The 11,688-nt window shown below is 42.3% G+C and overlaps 1 protein-coding gene across 1 annotated transcript in view; it reads left to right on the plus strand.

The window, feature by feature from the left end:
• Positions 1–631: 631 nt before the first annotated feature.
• LOC122254095 (ras-related protein Rab-10) overlaps positions 632–11,688 on the plus strand; it is a 27,096-nt gene continuing 16,039 nt past the window's right edge. Inside the window, exons 1-3 of the mRNA XM_086541435.1 lie at positions 632–1,062; positions 7,121–7,182; positions 7,727–7,897. Coding sequence (XP_086397561.1) covers positions 936–1,062; positions 7,121–7,182; positions 7,727–7,897 — 360 coding nt within the window. The 5' untranslated portion in view covers positions 632–935. The remainder of the gene's footprint in view (positions 1,063–7,120; positions 7,183–7,726; positions 7,898–11,688) is intronic.

An 11,688-nucleotide genomic window follows, 5' to 3' on the forward strand; every position in this document is an offset into this window, starting at 1 on the left:
TTAACAATCGTATGGATTGCCGTTGATGCATAAAAAATTCTCATTTCATTTGATTTCAAACGTAATATGAGTGCCGACAAAATTGTGCGACTCAACCGAGCTTTTTCGATATTAACCAGAGAGGATTGTGATTTCAAAGCCAGATATCTCTGAGAATGGGAGTTAATAATTGATATTTATTCAATATCATCTTATTTTTATATCGTGTTTTTAGCAAAACATGTGTGTGACCTCTTAGAGGCAACTTGTACAATACAAAATGCCTTCAAAGTCACAGCAATGGATTCGAAGTTATTTCGTGACGTCATCATGCAATCATCCAATCATGTTAAACTTCGACTTGGATTTTGTATATATTATAGATATTTTGCCATGACAGTATTCTCTTTATGTATCTATATCGTTTCACACTCACCATATCTTAAAGAAATATACAGCAGGCAGAAAATGGTGGAATTTCGTCCCAGAGAGAAACGTACACAAAAATGTCCTAGAGATCAGGACAACACAAAATATTTTCTCGAATAACCAAATAGAAAAATATTTAACCAGTATTCCGTAACAAAACAATATAAAATTTTACAAGTATTACATACATTTATATGAATATTTATAGCGATGCAGGAAGCTCAGTATTATTGCCATCAAAACATTTTCCCATGGAGAAATAATCAAACACAAAATATTTAACAGATCTACACAAACAATTTAGACCAGGTTGTATTTTATTTCACTCTAATAATCTAATCACAACCTTTCGCTCCGAGATAAAGTGTTGCAACAAAAGTTTCAGTCGCCAAGAGATATAAATTGTATAAAAAAGAGCGGGTGAGAGTGCGATCTCCTGAAAACCGCCAAGGGCCCTCGGAGTGAGCGAAGGCCATCGGGGAAAAGAAGTCGACGTTTCAACTCTCTTATAAGTTTTATTGTGAAAAATGGCTAAGAAGACTTATGACTTGTTATTCAAACTCCTCCTTATAGGTGATTCGGGCGTGGGGAAAACATGCATACTCTTCAGATTTTCAGATGACGCCTTCAACACCACTTTTATATCCACGATAGGTGAGTTTTGAGGGGGAAGGGAGAGCATTTGAAGCCGTGTTTTTTTGACAGCCTTCGCTTGACCACTTTAAACATTTTCCTTCCTAATTTTTCCGCCTAGAATGGTCTGTCGAGCTTAATATATCTTGATTTCATGTTCTGGTTGATTCCCTAGCATTGTTGCACGTTTAGAGAAATTTTCGTGAAAATACCGGATTCCGGAGTCCAAACTAAGAATCACATGACTTACATTGTTAGTCGAGTCAGTCAAATGGACCATAGGAAATTTTCACATTTGTTTTATGCAGTTATATGTTCATTGAGATATTCTGAAATGCGTGCAGAGTAATCAGGCCGAAGGTTTTGGATATGTGATAGGGTTTGATGGTCTCTGATTAGAGGCTTTGACAGGTGGGGTACATACAGGTAATCATTTTTTTTTTTTTCTTTTAATTAAGATGAATTAATGTTCATGCAATATGATTACCTTTCAACTTGATTATGTTTGTTATTCCGAGTTTTTAGAATTCCGGAGTACCAAGATTAGTAATGATTGTGAATCAGTCACTAGTGTAGTGAGAACGTTGCGCTGTCAGTCTGACTGCATGTTTTGTGAAAATGATTAGGAGTATAGGGTCTTTGCTCAGTGTGTGAGATGATATCGGGGCCATATGGCTATTTGACTCTTTTCTCGAAGTTGTGTGTTGTTTTTGGGGTATTCTTTCCACTAATCACGACGAATCATCCTTGGGCGTACACAATATGTGATAGAAGCAATTCAAAGACACTTTTCATTTGTCACATATCCATGCTAGTGGTAAATAAAGAGATATAATGTGAAGATCAATCATATGTTTTATTGCATTTTTTTTTAGCCAGCCAAAACATCTGCTTCTTTGCTCTTGTGCTGCGCATGGCAGAATATTTGGAGCATTTGAATGTTCCTTCAGTATCATGGATGCCAGATGCTATTAGTGAATATTTCTCTATGAATTCTAAAGTGCTTGTTGACTTTTCTGGTAATTTTTGGTCTATTTTAGCCTTTTCCGGAGCTCCCAAAGAACAGAGGTTAAAAGGATCACTTGACAGTGCTACTGTTGATAGTAACTTTTGATATTAAAGAACTCCTTTATTTGCAATTTGGAAGAATGTATCAAAGACACTCGCAGTTGCTCTTGAAACAGGATTTATTTTTATTTTTTTGTGATTATCTTAGCTGTGTTCCATCCAAATCCACTCCACTCTTTTGATCGCCGATTGATGGTTGACACTGAAGTCCAACATTAAAGTGGTGATTGGTTCAAGCCTTCTCAGGTGGAGGAATGTTTGTCTTTACTCGAGCACCAATAGACTTGGAGGCCCGGGGGGGATGCATGAGTGGCTTCCGAATGTTTGCCCTCGACTGTGTCACATCCTGTACATTCTTGGATTGGTGTGATGTATATTTGCTTACAAGGGAAAATGAGATGTAAGGGGAAACAACATTTACCTAAAATGTTGTCTGTTGCTTTGAGTTTCCTTAGCCCATTCATCACAGGGCGTATGTTTGCCCAATGCCACTCTGGCCCTTATGATGAGTGCGTGCAGCTTCCCGCTGGGGAATTCCCAAGGTTTGAGGGTGTTGAACCTCTTGGAGCGATTTTTACCCACCCAATTCGTATGATTGATAGAAAAGATTTTTTTTATTTATTTTTTTTATTTTTATAGGTCAAGAAAATAATTGTATATATGTAATTATGTAGTACATGTTTATATGTGGATAGACCATGGCATGATAGTATGTCATCCATAATGGCGAAATATTCTGATGACGTGATATCACATCATCTGGCTTGAATGGGTTAAATGCCCATCGTGGAAGGGTTATGAAAAGCTTTAATTAGTCAATATAGTCTGTCTGGTTAACCCATTCACGCCAGGGCGATTCGGCCTCTCAATGGTCGTAATGCCGGGGTTTTCAAACACATAAGCCTAACGCCTCGGGATTCTCAGGCACACAAGCCGCAAGCCTGGGCGGCCTGGTTGCTCCCCCCGAGCGCCAGCCTTTCCCAGATATCTCGTCACCGGCGTCTGACGAAAAAACCACGAAACGTTTTAGCATGTCATCCAGCACGAATGGGTTAAGGCTAATTATTATTTTTTATTATTATTATTATTTTGAAATGATTGAACATTTTGTTATTGTCAATGTCTGTTACTCTTGTATCCCCTCCACTTCAGCCATTCTTCTCTGTCAAACTTTCCAATGGCGACTTGCTAAGTTTTAACAGCTGTTCCCTTTGAGTGGTTTAGGTGACTGATACAGCAGCTTTATTACATTTCTGTCGACATTAATCTTCGATTGAGTGGCTAATGCATTAACCTTTCACGGATGGGCCAGAGATAATTATGCAGCAACTACGAATGAACATATTTATTTTTAGCTTAATCCAAATTTTAAGAGACTATTATTTGCCTTCTTAGAAGAAATGGTGATTAAGGAAAACCAAAATTTCATGTATTTATCGTCTATTGACATTATATGGTATTGGATGAAGTGGTGGCTCCCTGATATGAGCTTGATATAATGGAACCCATCCAAGAACGGTTAATACTTACCATGAATGAATATATGTACAGATATGAATGTGTGCATGTGTGGAGTGTGTGCGCGTGAGTGTGAAAACACAAGCTTGCATATGAATTGTATAATCAAACAGGAAATTATACAAAAATAATCAGGAAATGAAATAATAACCCATTATGAGATATAGAAGATACTTTGAAAAATAGATAAAACAAAAATACCTTGAGCTCTTAAACAACAACTAACAGTAAAAAAAAGGAATTGATATATACATTAATATAAAAATATAAAGCAAAACCCCTCCTATTCCCCTTTCACTTATTTTTGCCACCCAGACTTTCCCCCTCCTGCATAAACCATGGGAAGGAAATGTCTGGATAGCTTAAGTAAGTGGGAGGGGAAATGTCTGAATCCCTTTCAATACTGATAGCATATAACAACCAGTGGTTTTGTTTGATAAATGGATAGAGTACTAAGTGTGGGCATCCTCCTCTTGCCCTTTGGCATGCTTGAGTTGTAGGCAACATTGGCATTATTGTGGCAGTGTCATAACCCAGTGATGGGTAACACCAATCTGTTACATAGGTCTTTACCTCTATATTGTTCTCTGAATATGTATTGATTTTCATTGCTTTTGATGTCTGCATGTACTTTTTGTACTTTATGTGAAGAGCAAGATTTTTTCATGTGACTATCATAGTCATAGGCTAACCTAATAGTACTAGCAATATCCACAGCATGTATTTGCAAAATTCTAATATCCACAATGGGTTTATGAATGTCTAGGGACAGAGATATGTGTCCTCGTGTGGGGGGGGGGTTGTTGGATTGTGGGGTGTGGTGTGTGTGTTTGTGTAGGTGTCTGTGTGTGGGATAGTGTAGAGAAAATTATATCTATAGGTTCCTAATATGGTATTTTGGTTAGGTGATGTATTCATGTATACAGAAAATAGAGATGTTTGAGCTGTAATTTGCTACATATCCATTGACTTAATCAAGTTTTGCTATTTGCCTGTTTACTTTCACATAATTCCCCAGAGGTATGTACTGCTGTATAAATGTGTGTGTGTGCCTTTGAGACCAAGTTAAGGGAGCTGCTCTTCAACTCCATGCTTTGCACTTTAGAAAAAAATACATTTTTTAGATTTCCATGATTGTCTTCATCATATCATCAGTATTGTTGATTTTTACCTTTCCTTTTTTATGGAGATAAAATATCCCAATTATTTACATCTAATTATAAGATTTCTTGATACAGCTGCTTATGTAGTGCAGAAATAGTCAATTTACCCTTTTTATTTGTATTGAGAAACAAGATAAATTTAGTCTTGACAGAAGTTTTTTTTTTTTGTCCTATCCTAGTAAGTGAATTGTGTTTGTTGATATTTTTTGTCTCTTTTTTTATTCTTGTTAATTTTGACAACGAAGGACCACTTGCACCTTTTTTTCCTTTATATATATATATATATATATATATATATATATATATATATATATATAATCTATACAAATGCAAACTAACATTATATAATATCTTTTTCTGTACTTCATACTTCTCTTGGTCATATTTGAAGTAGTTGGCATCCAGGCAATAAAAAGGCATTCATTTAAAGATTTTTTTTTAAGTTTTTAATTATCTTTTGTAGACAAAAAATATTGCTTAGCAAGGTAATACATAAGAAGATTAAAGTCTTTATGTAAAACTGTCCTTTTCTGTGCTGCTATGATATTAAAAGTATATAATTTAGTCTATCTTTTTGTCTGTATAATGTAACATGAAAGATATTATGATTTTATTATCTTTTTATCTATATGTCTTTATGTATATGTGTGTTGTGTGTGTGTATATATTTATTCTTATATGAAAATATATGAATATTTGATGCAAAGATGCAAATAGGTACCCTATATTTTCATTATGTAGACACTGAATGGATGTACTGTCATTTATTGATATTAGAAATTAATGATATGAGATTGATGAGTTTCCAATAAGTTTGATATATTTCTTTTCCCCACTTATCACTTTATACTATAATGGTTTTGCACTTCATTCCATTGTTCATGCTTGTAACTTTAAGACAAGGCAAGGTAGGATATGTATGAAGTGAGAGGACATTTGTTGTACCCTCTGGGTATAATTATATTTCTCTCTTGCCTTTCCCCAACTCCTTCCCCTCTCTTTCCCTCTACACTCTAATTTCTCCTGCTCCTCCCCACATCTATTTCCCCTCTCCCCTCCCATTCTTTCTACCTCTCCTTTTGCTCTACTCTCTCTCTCTCTTCCCTCTCTCTCCTCCAATACCTCTGCTTCTTCTCTTCCTCCCTCTTTATTTCTCTCTTTTTCTTTCATCCCTCCCTCTCTTCCTCTTTTTGTCTGCCACTTCCTAAAGCTCCCTCTCCTCACCTTTATATTATTATTCATATATTTATTCATTTATTTTTAAGCTAATGGTGTCTCTATGCTTGGTAAAGGCGAGTATAGATATACTGTATTCACAATTTTGCCAGGTTATCCTTGTTTGGTAAACTTGCAGGTAAACTATTTGACATGTGTGTGACACAAGACTTCAGTTACAGGATTTATCTTGTGTGGATTGTCTTGTGTGTGCTTCAGGGAAGCAAAATGTAATTGTATGAATTTTTTTCCTCCCCTTCCTCCCTCTTCCCACTCCTACTCCCCTTTTTGCCAAACATTTTTTATGGCCCCTCTCTCTCTCCTCTCTCTCTCTCCTCTCTCTCTCTCTCTCTCCTCTCTTCTCTGTCTCCTCCCTCCCTCCACTCTCTCCCTCTCTCCCTCCTTCCCTCCACTCTCTCCCTCTCTCCTTCCTTCCCTCCACTCTTTCTTTCTTTCTTTCTTTCTTTCTTTCTTTATCTATCTCTTTCTCTCCTCTCTTTTTCTCTCTCTCTCTTTCTCTCACTTTCTCTTTCTTTCTTTTTCTTTTATTTCTTTCTTTCTTTTTCTTTTCTTTCTTTCTTTCTTTTTACTCTTATCTCTCCTTTTCTCTGCTCCCGCCCTTCCTACTCTCTTGCTTCCCTTTTCTTCTCCTCCTATCCTTTTTCTCTCCTCTTTACCACTCTCTGCTCTCCCTTCCTCCTTCCTCCCTCCACTTTATATACTGTTATGAAGTGCCCAGTGAAAGGTAAAACATCAGGCTATACAGCCAGCAGTAGATTAAGAACTAATGAGGTAGGTGTCAGTGGCAACGAGTAATCCGAGAGGCGTATTGTATGTTTGTGGCTCGGGTACTGTTACTAAAGCTCATGGCTTCTGCATGCTACTGTGCCACAGTGCTCTTTGTGTGTTTGTATTTGTGAGAATTTACCTAAGTCATTACTATTTCTCTTATTTTCTTTCTTGCATAGTATTGTATTACAATATTTCTAATGTGGTTCATTGATGTAAATGCTATGTATATGTATACACATGTATTTACTGTGTGTATGAATGTATTTTGTTCTTTATTTATTTGAAAGAGAAAAGATTCTCATCAAAAACACTTTTTTTTGCAGGTATTGACTTCAAAATCAAAACCATTGAGTTGAGAGGAAAGAAGATCAAGTTACAAATATGGTAAGCAGTTTTTTTGTTGGTTATTTTTTGTCATGTGATGTGAGTGAGTGTGAGAATGAGTGTGAGAGTGAGAGTGAGAGTGAGTGTGAGTGTGAGTGTGAGTGTGAGAGTGAGAGTAATTGTTTGTTTGTTTGTTTGTTTTAATCTGGTAATGAATTTGTATGTATATAGAATATAAATTTTATAATTGAAAACCTTTTCTAAGACAAGCTTCTTTTTTAAAGTATGTTGTTATTAGCTAGGTTACAATACTACACTGTACTATTAGGTCAATCACTTATTGATTTCATGTATAACTGAAATATTTAGATTATATTAACATTCTGACTGAATTGAAGTTTTGCAATGAATTGATGTTTTGCAATGTAAATGCTTAAAGGGATGATTTTTTATGCCTGACAGCCTGTGCTGCTTATCCTTGTCATTGGTTTTGATGTTATGTAGATTCACGCACAACTTAGTATTTTCTTAGCAGATATCTTTTAAGGACTTAATGCCCGGAGATTTGGAGGCTAGAAACTTAATGCACTGCGGGCAAATGGCAGTTAAGCATTATCTTGGAGGGAGATGTGGAAAAGTATGAAATACACGTAGTACTAAGTGCTATGGGCCGGCAAGGGACTCCTGGGGCCATGGAGAGGTTCCATCAAGCTCCAAGGAACTTGGTCATGGGCGGCTTTGGGGCAGCTGGAGCGGGTGACGTTAGCACAAATGGGGTTGGCAGGGGTCATAGTGTGTAGATTGGGGTTGTTTGAGTGTGGTAGGGGTGGCGGAGGTAGTGTTGGTCCGTGGGTTTGCTTGCGCTCGCGCGCCGCAGCCGGCAATCCCCCCGCAGAGACAGCTCGCGGGCAACACCTGTGGGGTTGTCCCCGCAGCGGCAGCGGTCAAAAGAGAAGAGAGTTGCGCGAGGACAGGATACGACAACCCCCCGGGGGGGGGGCGCGCAGAGCGGCGACGGCGCGCCGCGAGGAGAAAGGAGCGCGCGAGCGCGCCGGAGAGAGAAGGGAGCGAGGCGATCCGAGAGAGGAGGAGGAGCGAGAGAAGGCGAGCGGCGAGCGCGCCATGCGCGCGGCGAGCGGAGAGAGAGCCAGGGGCGGGACCGGAAGAGGGGAGAGCGAGACGGCGCTGGAACGGCGCGCGAGACGGAGAGGGAAGGAGAGATGCGAGAGGCCCAGGCGAGCGGCGCGCGCACAAGGAGAGAGGCGAGAGACAAAGAGAGCGGCGCGAGAACGGAGAGAGGAGAGAGACAAGCGCGAGGAGAGAGCCCAGGAGAGAGGAGAGCGCAAGGAGTGAGGCGAAGAGAAAGGCGCGAGGAGATAGCAGGAGAGATGAAGGAGAGAGGAGAGAGGACGCGCGCGCGGGATCAGCGACAGGGCGAGGGCGCGAGAGAGTAGCGAGCCACGGAGCCGGGCGCGCGCAGCGCGCCAGGCGCAGGAGAGCGAAAGGCGAGGGGCGGCCCGGCGCGCGGCGCGCAGAAAGGAGAGCGGATGGCAGCCCGGCGCCCATCGGGGGGCGGGTGGGCATGGGGGGGGGGGGGGAGGGGACGGGGGTCCGCCCGGTGGGCGCGCGAGGTGTGAGAAAGGTGGCGAGGCGCGAGCGCGCGACAGGAGCATCTTGGAAGCGAGGAGCGCGAAGGGGGGGAGAGGAGCGCTCACGGTGGCTGCGAGCGCCGCGCGCGCGAGCACGTCGAGCGCGCGTAGCGCCGGCGCGAGCACGCGAGCGCAAGGAGGAAGGGAGGGAGTGAGCTAGTCGCGACGCCGACGCGCGCAGGAGAGGAGCAGAGTGCGCCCGTCGCGAGAAGAGCGCCCCGGAGCGCGACGCGCGAGCCCTCGAGATCCATCGAGCGCCACGGGCGCGCGAAGCAGAGAGCCCTTTCTCTCTCCTCTCTCTCCCTGCTCTCTCCTTCTCTCTACCCTTCTCCTCTCCTCTCTCTCCCTCCCTTCCCTCTCTCCTCTCTCTCCCTTCTCTCTCCTCTCTCTCCCTTCTCTCTCCTCTCTCTCCCTTCTCTCTCCTCTCTCTCCCTTCTCTCTCCTCTCTCTCCCTTCTCTCTCCTCTCTCTCCCTTCTCTCTCCTCTCTCTCCCTTCTCTCTCCCTTCTCTCTCCTCTCTCTCCCTTCTCTCTCCTCTCTTTCCCCTCTCTCTCCTCTCTTTCCCCTCTCTCTCCTCTCTCTCCCTTCTCTCTCCTCTCTCTCCCTTCTCTCTCTTCTCTCTTTCCTCTCTCTCCTCTCTCCCTTCTCTCTTTCCTCTCTCTCTCTCTCTCTCTCTCTCTCCTTATTCTCTCTCTCTCTCTCTCTCCCCCTCCCCCTCCTTATTCTCTCTCTCTCTCCCCCTCCCCCTCCTTATTCTCTCTCTCTCTCTCTTTCCTTATTCTCTCTCCCTCTCTCTCTTTCCTTATTCTCTCTCCCTCTCTCTCTTTCCTTATTCTCTCTCCCTCTCTCTCTTTCCTTATTCTCTCTCTCTCTATCTCTCCTTATTCTCTCTCTCTCTATCTCTCCTTATTCTCTCTCTCTCTCTCTCTCTCTCTCTCTCTCTATCTCTCTCTATCTCTCTTTCTATCTCTTTCTCTCTCTCTTTCTCTCTCTCTTTCTCTCTCTCTTTCTCTCTCTCTTTCTCTCTCTCTTTTTTTCTCTCTTTCTCTCTCTCCTCTCTTCTCTCTTCTCTCTCTCTTTCTCTCTTCTTCTTTCTCTCTCACTCTTTCTCTTTCTCTCTCTCTCTCTCTCTCTCTCTCTCTCTCTCTCTTTCTCTTCTTCTCTCTTTTTTCTCTCTCTCCCTCTCTCTCTCTTACTCTCTGTCATTATTCTCTCTCTCTCTCTCTTACTCTGTCATTATTCTCTCTCTCTCTCTCTTATTATTCTCTCTCTCTCTCTCTCTCTCTCTATCTATCTATCTATCTTACTCTGTCATTATTCTCTCTCTCTCTCTCTCATTATTCTCTCTCTCTCTCTCTCTCTCTCTCTCTCTCTCTCTCTCTCTCTCTCTCTCTCTCTCTCCTTTCTCCCTTCTCTTTCTCCTACACCTATTCCTCGCTTCCTTTCTTCCTTCCTTTCTGCTTCTCCCTGTTATCCTCTCCTCTCCCCACTCCTTTCTCCCTTTTCTCTTCTCTTTATCCCTGTTTCTCTCCAGTCTGTTATGTTGTGTTATAACTGCACATTTCATTATGCTCTACTGGAGTATATTTTTTATTTACCTTGTTTAATGAGGAGCACAGGAAGTGCAAAACTAAGGTGAGAGGGCATATGTAACATGTGATCTTGATGTCATCTGATTGAGGCTTTTTTTTTCCAGCACATTAATTACAAGTTAAAATTGATTGGTACATTATTAACTGTACAATTACAAAAAAATAAAGGTATAAGTGAGAATAGATAACTGAAGATAGTAAGAGATGTAACTGATACATTTCAGTGTTTGTTCTAGGGCAGACGTAACATTGAGAAACATCATCTGTATCTCTTACATCATATTCAGCCGTCTTGTATGTTTCACTTATTGACAATTTGAGAACTGTGTGGTGATCATTATGATCTTGTTCATTTTCCTACTCTCTTTTAGTTTTGTGTTGTTTTTTCAAATGTGATGTATGCACTACTAATACAATTTGTTTTCTTTCTTTTTTTGACAGCATGCAAATGAAGATGTAGATATGAGTTTCTGGTATTAGGGGTCAGTGGAAGGACAAGGGGGCTGGGGCAAAGTGAATGCGAGTAGCTGGAAGTAGGGGGTCGTGGTTGGTTTGTATGGTGGTGGTGGTGATGGTGGGGGTGGCGGTGGTGATGGTGGATGGTTGGGAGGGTGTGGGTGTGGGGGTGGGTGTGGGTGTGTTTGGGGGGTGGGGAGGTGGGTATTCGGGTGTGTGGGTGTAGTGTTTGTGGGTGTGTGTGTGTGAGTGTGTGGTGTGTGGGTGTGTATTCGTGTGGTGTGTGTGTGTGTGTGTGTGTGTGTGTGTTTGTGTGTGTGTGTGTGTGGTGTGTTGTGTGTGTGGTGTGGGTGTGTGTGTGTGTGTGCAGTGTGTGTGTATGTGAGTGAGTGTGTGTGTGTGTGTGCGAGTGTGTGTGCGTGTGTGTGACGTGTAGTGTGGTGTTGTGTGTGTGTGTTTGTGTGTGTGTGTGTGTGTGTGTGTGGTGTGTGCGTGTGTGTGTGTGGGTGAGTTTGTGTGTGTGAGTGTAGTGGGTGGTTGGTGTGTGGTGGGTGTGTGGTGTGTGAGAGTGTGTGTCTATTTGTGTGTGTGTGTGTGTGTGTGTGTGTGTTGTGTGTGTGAGTGTGAGTGGAGGTGTGAGTGTGTGGTGAGAGTTGTAGTGTGTCAGGTACCCCCCACCTCTCTCCCCCAAACACTCTATCTCAAAAACAACCCCCCCCCACCCCCAACCCCCCCCTCCCCTCTCCCCCACCACCACCCCCACCCCAACCTCCCCAACACCCCCCACCCCCCCCCCCATATATGACCCACCCACTAAACACCACCTACCCTACTCATCACCCCCCCCCCCCCCCACCCCAACCCACCCCCC

Source organism: Penaeus japonicus, unplaced genomic scaffold (assembly GCF_977035675.1).
Source record: "Penaeus japonicus unplaced genomic scaffold, GWHDUDI00000001_assembly GWHDUDI00000011, whole genome shotgun sequence".
Taxonomy (NCBI): Eukaryota; Metazoa; Arthropoda; class Malacostraca; order Decapoda; family Penaeidae; genus Penaeus; species Penaeus japonicus.